Here is a 15,164-nt window from a genome sequence, read left to right on the forward strand (position 1 = left end):
CCCCCGCCCCCCTTTTTTTGGTTGTACTTAGACATTGTACTAGATTCACCACTTGTAACTTTTTTGGTCTCATAGGTCACTTTGGCCTTCTATAGACGTTAATATATCATTTCATATCACCCAAGTGTGGTAGATTGGTTATGCCATTTCCCTCTTGAATAACAAGTCTTGAGTTCAACTCCTCGTTGGCTAGATCTTTAAGGTCTCTTGGGATAGTTTCCTACAACGTTAAAACTCTCTTCTTCTTCTTCTTCTTCTTCTCTCTCTCTCTCTCTCTCTCTCTCTCTCTCTCTCTCTCTCTCTCTCTCTCTCTCTCTCTCTCTCTCTCTCTCTCTCTGTGTGTGTGTGTGTATGTGTGTGTGTGTGTGTGTGTGTGTGGAGCTCTGGAGCTCTTTCTTTCTCCAAGGCTCAAAAAATACTACTCCTCGGGACCGGACGGGCCCACCTATTTATTAAGTTGTGGGCCCGACGGCTTTTTATTTTTCTTGACAGGCCCGCCGATATCTTTCATTTTCTCGGCTGGCCTGCTGGGATTTAACAAAATCCCAGCGGGCTTTTTGTGGGTTACCAGATCGCCCTTAACCGGCTTCATGGTGATCATGTTAAGTATCATTATGTAAATATGACAATAACACTTAGTAATCCAAAAAAATTTATGTGATTACATAAATATTAAATCCCTATCCTCTAATGTTGCTTAGTGTATGCAATTCGGGATGATAAACCAATTCCATGTATATCCATACACTCTCGTAGGCAACCCCTCCGTACATTGTGTGTCTCCGTGTAAAAGCAATGTCCCTACCTCAGAATGTCCTCAAAATATACCGCATCAAGTTTTAAAGAAAAGCCATTACAATTTCACACTATCATTTTTAGGGTCCCATGGGTCCCGTACCGTCATGCTAACCAGCGTTCCGTAATGATCACCTTCCCATCTCTATAAACAGCCCATTTTCCTTGTTTTAGACAACCCATATTGTTTTAGACAAGCACTAGATTTGATGCAAATATTACACCCTTTGTACACAATAGAAATTCTCTGAAAAAGTCATGCATAAAACCCTCCCCCTAAACATGGACTTAAAAATTAACCGCTTAAGACAGTATAAGCATGAAATTCAAGCAATACCCTACAAAAAAAATCCAGTCCGCAATGTCAAGTCTGTCTTACTGACCATTCTTCCATTAACTTAGTCTTCTCTGGAAGTGGGATGGTTGGAGATATTTCCAAAGGGTAGTAGTGATCAAATAGTAGCTGCCGCTTCATGTCATACTCTGGATTGCCTTGGTTGAGGAGCGAATGACTGCCTGGCTTAACATTCAGAAATTTGAATACATAAATGCTCTGCTAGAATAATGAACATACCAGAAACAGAAGTAAATCTTCTAAGTAAAACGAAGAGAGCAAGTATATACTTTGTCCTCTTTTCCCATCAACCAAGTACTTTGTGAGCGTCATGTCAAAATCAGCAATAACCTATCAGCAGAGAGAATGCAACAAGTAATCTATGCTGTCCACATGCAAGCATCAGCTGATCAGAAATAATCTAAGAGCAGGAAAAATGAGTAGTACAAGATACACAAAACAAATTGGATGCATTAGCGCAATTCCACGTATGTGCTATGTATGTAAGGTTACATTTCCAGAAATATTAAAATCAAGCAAACACAGATATGCCAACTCCATGCCCACATACATATGAGTGTCAACGACAAGCATACATACATGAATTGAGCATACAGACATACATCAACTACATGCATGCGTAACCTGTCTTATGTGAGCATATGTATGCAAAAAATATGCGCCCCTTGCATCATTTACATACTTGTAGCTTGGAGAGGCCACCGCAACGACGAATGCCATCAATCTTAAGTTGCAGGCCAGTGGGGTCTGCAATGACGACATTGGAAGAGGAGGCGAGCTGAGAGCAGCCACAACTCAGAGCTCGCGAGCGGTTGAGGCAGCTCGACATAAGAGTTGCTCTCATCAACATTTCCCGCCCGCCACCGAAGTGGCAAATTGCAATCACGTAGACTAATACTTAACAGTGGGACAGTAGGCGACCAGCCGTTAACTTAATGGCAATGGCAATTCCTTTTAAGCCCTTGTCACATCCAGCTTAAATGGCGAGCGCTCATTGGCTACAGAAAAAGGAAGAGATGCCCTCCAACTTGTCAGAGGGACTGCCTTCATCTCCTCTTTTGGAGGGGATCTTGTCAAAGTCAACGATGCGGAAGCGTAGAGACCAAGGAGGGAGAGAGAGAGAGAGAGAGAGAGAGAGACTCCTAAACAATCAATCTTGGCAATGAATAACTGAATGTGTATACAATGGAGGCAAGGGGTTGCGTATATAATAACCTCAATAAATTGCCCTAGCCAAACTTTGACAAATAAGTAAAATAAATACCTAAAAGCCAAACTAAATAATGGGATCACATTGGGTAGTTCACTTGAGATACCAAAACTCTAACACCCTCTTTGTAGCTCACAGTGGACATCGATAGTGAGACCAAGTCGGTGAAGAAGCTACCATGGACACCCCTGTAAATGACCTTGTCCCCGTGTGCTTCCCCATCTATCTCAGAAATCTGAATTTTGCCTTGAGTTATCAACACGACTTCCTCCTCAATGAGAAAAGATCTGAGATCATCAAATTCCAACTTTTCCTTCGTGACTTGGAGTCAAAGTGTCCTAGACATTGTTTCATACTCCTTGGGCAACTTCGTGAGAACCAAAGTAGCTAACTAAGTACTCGCCAGTGCACTTTTCATAGCCAATAGTTGATCATGAATAACTTTAGCCTTCATAAGAAATGATTGCATGGAACTTCCTCGTGGAAACTAGATGGCAAATAACTGTCCAAGAAGGGTGAATGCTCGCATGGTAGAATCTCGATAAAACATTCCAACGATCTTGTACCACATATCTTTGGCAGTCGTTAAAGTCTGAATAGCTCGAGAAAGGTCCTTTGTAAGAGGTTCCACAATGGCTGACATTGCCTTCGCTTTAGCTACATTCCAATCGACACACGATTTGAGATATTCATCATCTTGAAGGCGGGTGTACCTAGTGTGGAGATCCCTCATGGGACGGGGCTCCGAGCCATCGACAACATCCCATAAGCCTTTTCGCAAGAACCAAAGTCGCATGATCAAATTCTAATGAGCGTAGTTATTGCCATTCAATTTGGCTAGCGCTCGAGCAAGGGGGGGGGGGGGGGTTCATGATGAAGTTGTAAGATCTGGAATTCCGAGAAACCTTATTGCACTCCAAGGGTGACCGCACAAACCAAGTCTCAAATTCCATAGCCGATCCTCAGAATCTTCTATTGCCTGTTCGTCTCCCAAGCCGATCACCAAGAACTACAAAGCGTTCGCCTCAAAAATGCTCTCTTCCCCAAGCTACTCCTCAAAGTGTGGCAAATGGGGCTCCGAAATCCATCGTCCAAGGCTATCCAAGTCGAGGCTACCAAATCCTCCTGTGTTGTCCAAAGGTGCCCTCCACACTCACTTACTCTCAAAGCATTTTAAAACGTTGGTGCAGGATGAGAGAGGAGGGGGCACTTGGGTTAGCGGGGGGGGGTTACTACGACTGGGCATCTCAAAACACAGAGGCAAAGGGCACTCTCGTTGTCCACGTTGACACTATGAGGCAGCGGCGTGCAGGAGCAAATTCCCTCCACTAACGCTAGCGATAGCGTTTCAAAACGCTACCGCAGGTGGCAAAGGGACCGCGAGATGCTATCGGCTTGGCATTTCAAAACGATGGTGCTAGGGGAACTTTCGGCGTCGCTGCGTAGCAATGTTTTACAACACAGGTGATAGCAAAGGGCGACGGGATTAAGCACCGACGACAAAGGGAGGAAAGGCTCCTCATGAGCTCTCTTTATGAGTGCTCCTCGTCCGCCAAGGCTCTGATGCCATGTCAAAGTCGACGATGCGGAAGCGTAGAGACCAAGGGGGGGGGGGGGGGGGGGGGGGGGGGGGGGGGGGGGGGGGGAGAGGAGAGAGAGAGAGAGAGATCATTAATCAATCAATCCAATCAACTTGGCAATGAATAATTGAATGTGTGCGCAATGGAGGCAAGGGGTTGCTTATATAGCAACCTGAGTAAATTGCCCTACCCACACTTTGACAAATAAGTAAAATAAATACCTAAAAGCCAAACTAAATCATGGGATCACATTGGGCAACTCACTTGAGATGCCTCAACTCTAACAGATCTACGGTCTCAAATCGATGTTGATTTTGAATCATCCGATCCATTTGGGGAAAAATATGAGTTTGATGGGGCTTGACCTCATGATATCCCAACACGAAGCAAATGTCATACCACTACGCTAGTGGACTTGTTTTGTTATGCAAGGGAAATGATAGCATTGTATTGAGTAGTTTCGGCACGCTCGCAATCTTAGTTCACACCAAGTTCAATTCAGGTTTACGCCAAGTTCACACCACCAAAATATAGTGCACATAGCTTGCAAAGTTGACATATAGTTCACATCTAGCTCACATGTGCCCAAATTTACACTGAGTTTACATTTAGTTCACATTCGGAATCAAAAAACGATTGTGATCCCTATCGAAACACAACGCCGTTTTCAACCATAGATCCCTTCTAAAATTCGAGTATCATTTAGTAACTAGAGTGATGCCTTAGCTGCATTTGTAAAGTATAGAAGTGGAGGTAGAGGGAGAGGATGAATGTGAGTAGAAGTAAGAGCATTCAAGGTAGAAGCAAGAGAGGGAAGAATGGCATACAAACCAACCAAAGCACCACCAAGCACGACATATTTCTCCAACAAAACTCATGACTAGCAAACTTATCGTGAATTCTCTCATCCATGTCAATATTTTGTGTGAAGCCACATACCTTCAAGGTGCAAGTGTAGGCAATTGCATATGGAGAGAGGCCTTTCCATTGCCGTGCAAATGAACACTGCTTCTTTGACACAACCATGTTCATAATATCCAGCAATCAATGCGTTCCAAGTGAAAACATTCCACACAAGAAGCCCATCAAGAACTTCTCATGCATTATTAAGGGGTATCACATTTGGCATAAATAGTCCAAAAGGTGCTCCCTAAATATGCATCTTTTAGAAATAACCCTCTATTGTGGAGTTGACTTTGTATCCGATTGACTTGGTATAGATCCTTCTTCTAAGCACATGCTTTTGGTCTCATGAAAAAAGAAAAACTCAATGCGTTGACACCTCATCATGCTTTTCCTGTGTATGCTCAACTTGAGTAGCCAATATTGCTTGTTCCTTGTATTTGTCAATTGATTTGCCCTCGCTCTGTTGTGACACAAACCTAGTGATGCTTACAAGATATGCATCAACCACAAAAAATGATAAAAGGGATTGTCTGTGTGAGTGAGTGTGCGTGTCTGTGAGAGGTGGCTTTTAAGCTGCAAGCATAGGCGCTTGCATTTGGAGAAAGGGCCTTTGCATCTGGTTAAAACAACCAAAGAGCACAGCCATGCTGGGCATATTTTGGTGGACAACAAGGTTATCAAGAACTTGCCCACATCATTTTGCATTAAACAAAATCACTTTCGTGATTTTTCCCAAGCTTCGTTGACCAACCCTTGCTAGGAATATCCTACTATAAGAGCATTCCAAGAGATTTTGTCTAGCAAGAAACCCTCACTTCACATCTGGTTACAACAACTTCCTTCCACAGCCATGCCGCTCATATATTGCAATCAACACATTCTAGAATGTGAAATTTCACATAGAAAGCTCATCTAGAGTAAGTGTACCACATTTGGCATACATATCAACCAAAGCATTGCCAAGCGAAGCATGTTTTTCCAACAGCCTCTGACTAGCAACCTCATTGTGAAGTCTCTCACCAATTTGAAGGCCTGCCATACACCTTCAATATAATGCCAAGGGTAAACCTAGGGGGATACGGGACCCACTCCAAGGGTCAGCTACTAGTGTGGATAGGGGATTCTAAGTATGGGTGGCCAAGGGTCTATTTTAGGGGTGGTAGAGTGAAGAATCCTCAGGCAGTTCTCATAGGTCTTAGACTAGTATCAGATCTAGGGGACATGGGAGCTATGGAGGAGAGGGAGGAAGGCTTTGCATGGCTCATGCATGGCTGCCTGATCTCTCTCTCTCTCTCTCTCTCTCTCTCTCTCTCTCTCTCTCTCTCTCTCTCTCTCTCCTCATGGAGGGTAGGCCGAGGAAGATTCAAAGGTTACGCAAGAATTGTACCTAAGGAGAGCCGTCGTCATCGTGAAGCAAGAGCGGCGGGAACCTCCCCTTGCTCACACAATGAGGTGAGGATGGCCTGCACAATTTAGCTTTGGATTTGCTCCAAAAAGGAATTCCTGTAAAGAATGAGGATGCAAGAGAGCTACACAAGACAAGCACAAAGCACACAGAGATGGAAAGCTTCTTCTTCTTCTTCACAGAAAAGAGAGTACAAAATGACTAAGTGCTAAAGCTGAAAAGTAGCACATATGTACATGCGGTCACTAAGTGTGAACTCGCTAGAAGCGTACTAGGCTGGCACTATAAGTGTAGTCCAGCTGTAGAATCACTGGCAGAGATCTTCCGTGTCGGTCACCTAACGCGCCAGTGAGTAAATGCCGTAAGCGGCCAAGACCCGTAGTGGATGCCAGCTCAAGGTGTAGAGCTCGACATCTCAACACTCCCCCTCGAGCTCTGCATGTCGCAGAGTCCAAGCATAGTCCGGAAACGTCGAAGCTTCTCAGCTCCGAGGGCCTTGGTAAAGATATCCGCTATCTGCTCCTCTGTGCTGACGTAGAACAAGTCGATGTCGCCCGCCAACACTCGCTCTCGAACGTAGTGGTAATGGACCTCTATGTGTTTGGTCCTGGCATGGAACACTGGGTTCCTAGCCAACTGCATGCTGCTGAGGTTGTCACAATGGATGAAAATCTGTTGGTCCACCTGCACTCCCAAGTCCTCAAGTAATGTGCGTAGCCAAGCTACCTCGCACACCGCAACTGCTGCACCTCTGTACTCGGCCTCTGTGCTCGATAAAGCAACCGTAGGCTGCTTTTTGCTGCTCCAAGTAACAGCAGCACTCCCAAAAGAGAACATGAAGCCACTCGTAGATCTCCTATCAACAATGCTACCTGCCCAATCTGCATCTGTATACCCATACAATGCTAATGGTGCATCTGCTGCATAGAACAATGCGTAGTCAAGAGTACCTTGCACATACCTAAGTGTGCGTCGTACTCCATCCAAATGTGGCTTCCTCGGAAGTTGCATGAACTGACTCTCCAAGCCTACTGTGTAGCTCAAGTCTGGCCTCGTGATAGTCAAGTAGATTAGACTACCCACAATCTTCCTGTACATGTTGACATCCTCAACAACATCACCCTTCTCTGCACTCAGCTTTGCATTCACATCCAAGGGAATAGAAATTGGCTTACAATCAGCCATACCATACTTTGACAACATGTCCAAAGCATACTGTCTCTGTGATAGCCATACACCCTCTGGAGTCCTGATCATTTCAATGCCAAGAAAGTAGCGCAACTCGCCTAAATCTTTCATTTCAAACTCCTGTTTGAGAAGACCCTTCACATGGTCAATCTCCATAGCATTGTCACCAACAATAATAAGGTCATCTACATATATGGTAATGACCACAATCCCCACATCACTCTCACGTACATAGAGTGAATGATCAGCATGAGCTCTCCTAAAACCAATACTGACAAGATACTTGGCAATCCTGTCATGCCATGCTCTAGAGCCCTGCTTCAAACCATACAAAGCTTTGAGAAGTCTGCATACATAATCTGGGTAACCTGGATCGACATAACCAGGTGGCTGATCTATATACACTTCCTCTTGCAACTCACCATTCAAGAAGGCATTCTTTACATCCATTTGATGCATAATCCATCCTCTAGATGCAGCCACTGCTATGACAACTCTCACTGTCATCATCTTTGCCACTGGAGCAAAGGTCTCCTCATAGTCTATGCCATACGTCTGTGCATAACCCTTTGCGACCAGCCTTGCCTTGTGACGCTCAATGTTACCATCAGCCTTATGCTTGGTTTTATACACCCATTTACAGCCAATAGCTTTCTTGCCACGTGGCAATGGCACCAACTCCCATGTGTCATTTGCTTCCAATGCAGCCATCTCTTCATTCATTGCATCATCCCAATGCACATTTCCAACTGCATCCTCAAAACATGTGGGCTCCACATCCTGTATCACCTTAGCCATGTAGGCTTGGTGATGCGCTAGATACCCATCATAAGTCAATTTCTGACTCTATTAGATCTGCGCGGTCCTGGGTCACTCCTTTGCCCTCTAGCATCTTCTTGTACTTTCCTTACACCAGGTGTCCTGACAGCCGGAATTCCAAATTCCTCATCAAGACTTTGTTCAGAACCATCTGAATCCATGTCTACATGTGAAAAACCTGATGATGCATCAACCATAAAGGGAGGTTCATCAACCTTTTCCTTTCCTTTTCGTGATACATTCCCTGTACCTGTTGGTGGAGTAACCTACGTACGTAGTCTACCATTCCATGGTTTCTCAACAGAGCCACGAGAAGAGGACTCTTGTGGTCCACTCAAAACCTGTGACTGTGGCCTCACATTTTGTACAACCACATCATCTTTTACATCAGCCCCAATAGTGCCATGTGCATTACTGTACCAGCTGCTCATCTCATCAAAGACTACATCTCTGCTCACTCGTAATTCTCGTGTAGTAGGATTGTAGCACCTGTACCCCTTTTGTTCAAGGGAATATCCCACAAGAATACATTTCTCTGCTTTAGGATCCAATTTCCTACGCAACTCATCTGGTACATGCACGTAAGCTATGCAGCCAAACACTTTCAAGTGTGCCAAATCAGGCTTTGTACCTGTAAACTTTTCCTCAGGTGTTACATCATGCACCGCAGCTGTAGGTGTCCTGTTCATAATGTACACAGCTGTATTTACAGCTTCAGCCCAGAAATGATGAGGCATGTTCTTCTCATTCATCAATGCACGTGCAACCTCTGCAATGTGCCTGTTTTTCCTTTCTGCGACCCCATTCTGCTGTGGAGTATATCTGCATGTAAACTGCCTGTGTATACCATGCATTCGCAGAAAATCTGAAAAATCATTGGAGAAGTACTCTCCCCCTCCATCTGACCTCAATGTCTTGATTTGCATATCTGTCTCCTTCTCAATCATGACTTTGAAGTCTTGAAAGTGACCAAACACTTCACTTTTGTTACGCATGAAGTAGACCCATACTTTCCTTGTATGGTCATCAATGAAAGAGACATAATACCTGCAACCATGTATACTTGCAGTATCGGTTGGACCCCAAACATCTGTGTGCACCACCTCAAGTTGCTTTTTTTACATACATTGCGCTCATGTGGAAATGAGCCCTTTGACTGTTTTCCAAACTGGCATGCTGCACACACTTTATGCATACCATCCACCTTGAATTTGGGCAAACCTTTTACAATCTGTTTTGATTGCATGCTGCGCAATCTCTGCTCATTGACATGGCCAATGCGTTTGTGCCAAATGTCAACGTCAGCCACAACACCTGTGCCCTGTGCAAATAATGCAGCTTTTACCTCAGGCATGTCTACATTCAGCGTAAACATTCTGCCCACACATTTGCCCTCTGTGATCAGCTTACAGCCATTCTGGAAATCTTCTACATAACAGCCATTTGGATTGAAGCGAACCTGCAAACCCTGCTCAACCATTTGTCCAATAGAAACAAGATTCTTTGTAATGTTTGGGACATGAAGTACATCTGCTAAGTACTTTGATTTCCCACTCTTCGTATTTAGAGGTATGTCCCCTACATGAGCAATGGGGTGAGCTGTGTCATCTCCTGTCTGCACATAGCCTGACACATCTGGTTTGCGCATATCTCTAAACCACTCTCCACGAGACGTCATGTGATTAGAGGCACCTGAATCCACATACCAAACATCATCTTGGGTGGAATTCTCTGCAGTCATTGTATTCATTACATGTTGCATAACAAACATGCGCTCGTTTTTGCTGTCATCTGCATCTCTGCTAGTAGATGCATAGTTGCCCTGTTCTCTCTTTCTACTTGCTTTTCCCTTTGGACAGTCACGTGACATGTGACCTCTTTCACCACAAGTCCAACATTCTCTACTATCTGGAGTATGTTGCTGCCTGCTTGATCCTGCACCACGACCTCTTTGACTCCCCCTGCCTTGAGACCGGTTTCCCCTGCCACCTGTATTGTTTTGATTTGATTGACCTTCTAGAAATTGGCCCCTGCAACCCCTTGGGCCTCGACCACGACCTCTACCTCTACCTCTGTTGGAGTTAGAATAGAAGGCCTGTTCAGAATTATTTCTGCCATGAGAAGAAGATGTGTCAAGGTTCTTCTCCTCAAGAATAAGCATAGAAATCAAATCTTGGAACACGGGGATGTCGTCTCTTGTATTCATGGAAGACCTAAAATGTACATACTCATCTCCTAGACCATCCAAGCATGCACGGACAATGTCATCGTCTTCCACTGAGACTTTAATAGATCCAAGAGCCTCAATGATACTCTTGATCTTCAAAGCATAATCATTGATGGAGAGGTTGTTCCTCTTAACCTGATTTAGCTCCGACTTTAGTTGAAGCTTCCTGGCCTTGGTGTTCACCTCGAACACTCTGCCTAAGTTTTTCCATGCAATGGCGGGGGTTTCAGCATCCTGTAGATAGCCCATCATGCCATCTGTGATGCTCATAGAAAGCAAATACATCACTTTGCTCTGGCCTTGTTGCCAGTCCCTCAAAGCTTTCCTTTGTTCTGCTGTAGCATTTGCCTCGGGAATCTCTGGTTCCTTTTCATTGTCTCCTTCTACATAGTCCCAATAACCTTTTCCTTTTAGGAAATTTGTTATTCTGAACTTCCATGCAGGGTAGTTATTTTTCTCAAGCTTCTCAGTAACAATCTGACTAAAACCGTCAGACATCTTGAAGCACTAAGACAAAATAGCTGCAATCTGCAAAAACCTGCAAATCTGCTGAACCTGCTATCGTGGTTCTTGTAACGCTTTCTACACTCAACGAGTGTCTAAATCAAGCGTACATACAACCACTGTACTTGTACAGTAAATCTCTGTATACTGCACTTTGGAGACCTGTTCAGAAACTTGTGCGAAAAACCCCTAAAATTTTTTTCGCTGCGCGAGGCGCTTTCGGCATCTGGTCGTGGATTGCGAACGAAGGGATTGTGATGCTCTTGCTCTGTTAGCCTCTCTTGCCTGCACCAGGCTCTGATACCATGTAAAGAATGAGGATGCAAGAGAGCTGCACAAGACAAGCACAAAGCACACAGAGATGGAAAGCTTCTTCTTCTTCTTCACAGAAAAGAGAGTACAAAATGACTAAGTGCTAAAGCTGAAAAGTAGCACATATGTACATGCGGTCACTAAGTGTGAACTCGCTAGAAGCGTACTAGGCTGGCACTATAAGTGTAGTCCAGCTGTAGAATCACTGGCAGAGATCCTCCGTGTCGGTCACCTGACGCGCCAGTGAGTAAATGCCGTAAGCGGCCAAGACCCGTAGTGGATGCCAGCTCAAGGTGTAGAGCTCGACATCTCAACAATTCCATGGCATGCTCGATAGTTTTTGTCTCTTCATCTTGGCCATGCACACAATGGAGCATCCACTGCGAGTGAATTGTTCACCCTTGTGCTGGCAAAACAAAAACCGCCATCGATGTGTAGCTTTGTCTCATTTTTTGAGCATAAGGGGTGCCCTAAATTGGGCACACTCTACAAACAAGGGCGATAGCCCATACCCTCATCTCCTTGGTTATGATGTTACGGAGTCGAAGAGCTACAAGATGCATAGCAATTGCCTCAACTCCGGCCTATGGGGAGATGATGCGAGATGTGTAGAAACATCAATAATTTTGCGAAGTGTTGAACTTCTCCATGCAAGGCATGGTGCAGGCTGAGGACCGACATGTCGGTGAATTTTGCGGTCAAGCAAGGTTTTCAATGCTTGTGTACAACACCATCGGGTGGAGTAGGTGAACAGAGGGAGCTTTTTGGGGAGCTTTGGAGGGATATTTTCATGGAAAATGGAGTGGTTGTCAAATTTATTGAAAAAACTCCCTCCATGAACTTTGTGTTGGATTCCCTAATCTTATGCAAAAAGCTTCCTCCATCAAATGTTGGTTAATGTGTTGGATAGAACTTCTTTGGTGTAGCGTTTGGGTTTAGGGTAGAGCTTAGCCAAAGACAAAGTATGTGTGCATGTTGCAATCATTAAAGGATGCAATGCACGCGATGGGAGAGGGGGAGATGTACTTAACAATTCAAGAGAGAAAAACACACCTCAATTGGCATGATGCTGCAGATGTGAGTGTTAATAAGATTGTACATGATCTATCTACTGTTGTTTTTTGTAGCAATTTCTCTAACATTAATTCTCCACAATGACTTAGGCAAGGTCATGTAACCCTCCTTTACTGCTTTCCAGATAGAACAGTCGGTTACTATTCTGCGATGTTGTACCTTCATCATTAAGGTTAATAGAAAGTCAAGTTAATAGCACGTCAAACGTATGAAAGAGAAGCAATGTAATGGTGAGTAGCATGTAAAGCAAGGCTGCTTCTGTTGTGCTCAGTTAAATGACAAGCAGTGCACTTCTTTTCATGGCATTTGGATAAATGTCGTAATACATCACCCAAAATTGTGTCATCACATCAACAGACATTGCTATAAAGTGGCGAACGAAATCACGATCTGAGAATTGGGACTTTGCAAGTGGTAAGCTCAACTACCAACAAAGGATAACCATAGTGACTGCAAGTTCATGAAAAGAGTTAGAGGAGTAGGAAAAATCCAATTAATCACCAGATCAGACAAGTCCACATATCTTTCTCATAGTTCACGGATAGGGTTACAGGAATAGAAGATAATCATTTATTTACAAGATTAGAGTTCTTGAGAATAAGCATATCTCTTTGTTCAAAAGAATTTTAAAAGCGATCGACCACTTATAATGGTTTACAAAAAAGATCAGTGTCCACACAATGTGAGGTGATGTTTGAAATATCTACTCTTAAGTCATGGACCGGTGGATCTAACTCCACAATGTTTGGATGTGGTTCCAAAAGAGATGATGCCTTCATGGCATGCTCCGCCTCATCTGCATGTTTCTTGTCTTGCTCCTGCATTTCTCTCACATGACGGGCTTGCATTTCCAAAATAGTGCATAGTCTCGTGGAGAACGCCTCGTTGCTCTCAAATATTGTCAAAGATATGGCCCATCTTGCTCCCCAACAAAGCCAATGCTCCATAGTCTCCTCCATACTGAACGACAACATCGTTCTCATTTACATACTTCGCGATCAATTGCCAAACAAACCAATGCCTATGTCCCATACCCCCTTGCACAACAAACGAGTGTCAAAACATGCAGAAAAACTTTATTTAGAGATAGTGGGCATCGAATTGTACCTCGCATATGTGTAGCATCCTCCTCTTTTATCCAATCATCCTCCTGTAGCAAATTGAACCAGGCTCTCTCACCCTTGGTCCCTTCTTCAACCCCCTATCTCTCTCCTCCTTCAAACCCCTCTATCTCTCTTGCTTTCTCCCTTCCAATCTCCCTCCCACCCACCCACCCACCCACCCTCTGTCATAAAATCTAATATCTACCTATTCAAAAAAAGACTTTCTCATATTGAACTGATCAGTTAATATGGGGGAGATGAATGAGAACAAGAGGTAGAATATAGACGTGCATATAATGGAGCTTAGAAGACCTTATGGTTAGCTTCATTAAAGACCTCCAAAGGTTTTTGTTAAAAGTCCTTAGACGTAGGACCTTAAGCAAGCTGGGACTGATGACCTTGAGGTGGGAACCCTACCCAAGCTTGAGGTGCTTGTCGTGCTTGCTGACTAAGGTGCTTAAGGTGTTTGTGGGAACCTTGCCCAAGCTTGAGGTGCTTGTCGTGCTTAAATGACTAAGGTGCTTGAAGTGTTCAATTCAAACATGATCTCTCGAGAGGCATAAAAGATTGTCATGCTTAAATGACTAAGGTACTTGAAGTGTTCAATTCAAACATGATCTCTTAAGAAGCATAAAAGACACATGTCAAGATCCTCCCCATTTTGCCCTCATGATGTGCTTGAATCCTATTGGATAGGCTTTAAAGGGGTCTAATGAGAATTTAGATGCATTTAAATAAATAATTAAGCTCTTTCTCTCAAAGAGGGAAAAGAGGACACTTGTCAAAATGATATAATTAAATAATACGTGAGAGAGAGAGAGAGAGAGGTCGACCAAGCATGAGAGGGGGACTAATTTGGACATCCTTATTCTCATTCTCATATACACACACTTTGATGGTGTGAAGCAAAGAACTCCATCTCCTTCTCTAAGCTTGAGAAGCTGAGAGCCAACACCACAACTCTTGACTATGGAATGCAAATCCAACCAAGAGCCAAGCTTCAATGGTATGCTCATCTTCTCTACCATCTATATTGCTATGCTAAGTTAAGCTACAAGAGTAATCTATGGTGAGGAAAGTACTTCTTTCTCGTATGTTACTTCTTCTTCCTCTTCCCTATCCTCATTCCCTGCTAGCTCTCTCCACCTTTGAAGGTGTTTGAGGTCTTGGGACTAAGGCCGGGGACAAGTTAATGCTTTCATTAAGTTGATTAAGGGCATAATTTCGATGCATGAAGCTTTCCATCTTCATTGCATCGATTAGGTCTTAAGGAACACAAAGCTTGTATTGTACCAAGTCTCTCATTATGGGAGAATCTATAATACAAAAGCCTTTTGGAGAGGAGACTGGCTACAAGTAAATCCGGTCCTCAACTATTGTCAACTTCTCTAATTCTCTCTCTTGCAAAGTATTGTTCATGCCAAGCTAATTAGGTATAATGAATATGTTGCTATCTATCATCAAGTCTTCTCTTTATGCTCTTGAAGAATTCTCTTAAAAATGATCACTATAGTTATTTTAATTCCGCTACTTTCCATGTTACAAGTCCAATTCTGTTACATTGGTATCAAAGCTATTGGCTTCTCTTTTCTTGCTTAAGAAGAGAGGTCCTTAAGCTGTCCACAAAAGGTTGGACTTGTTAATTGCAAGAGGTAAGTGGGACATGGATTTATTTTCTCGGTGGGA

At 43.7% G+C, this 15,164-nt stretch overlaps 1 protein-coding gene across 7 annotated transcripts in view; it reads right to left on the minus strand.

The window, feature by feature from the left end:
• LOC147424271 (5'-nucleotidase / magnesium ion binding protein) overlaps positions 1 to 2,078 on the minus strand; it is an 89,102-nt gene extending 87,024 nt beyond the window's left edge. Inside the window, exons 1-3 of one of the 7 annotated variants that reach the window (XM_086501286.1) lie at positions 1,833 to 1,933; positions 1,420 to 1,447; positions 1,179 to 1,315 (exon numbers count right to left, since the gene is read on the minus strand). In XM_086501286.1, coding sequence (XP_086357412.1) covers positions 1,179 to 1,315; positions 1,420 to 1,447; positions 1,833 to 1,912 — 245 coding nt within the window. In that variant the 5' untranslated portion in view covers positions 1,913 to 1,933. Of the gene's footprint in view, positions 1 to 1,178; positions 1,316 to 1,419; positions 1,515 to 1,832 lie in introns of all 7 variants that reach the window. The other 6 variants (XM_086501290.1, XM_086501288.1, XM_086501289.1 and 3 more) reach the window with 6 other exon arrangements.
• Between the last annotated feature and the right edge of the window lie 13,086 nt (positions 2,079 to 15,164).

The sequence above is a fragment of the Adiantum capillus-veneris genome, chromosome 26, assembly GCF_014529385.1.
Source record: "Adiantum capillus-veneris isolate H3 chromosome 26, ASM1452938v2, whole genome shotgun sequence".
NCBI classification, from domain to species: Eukaryota; Viridiplantae; Streptophyta; class Polypodiopsida; order Polypodiales; family Pteridaceae; genus Adiantum; species Adiantum capillus-veneris.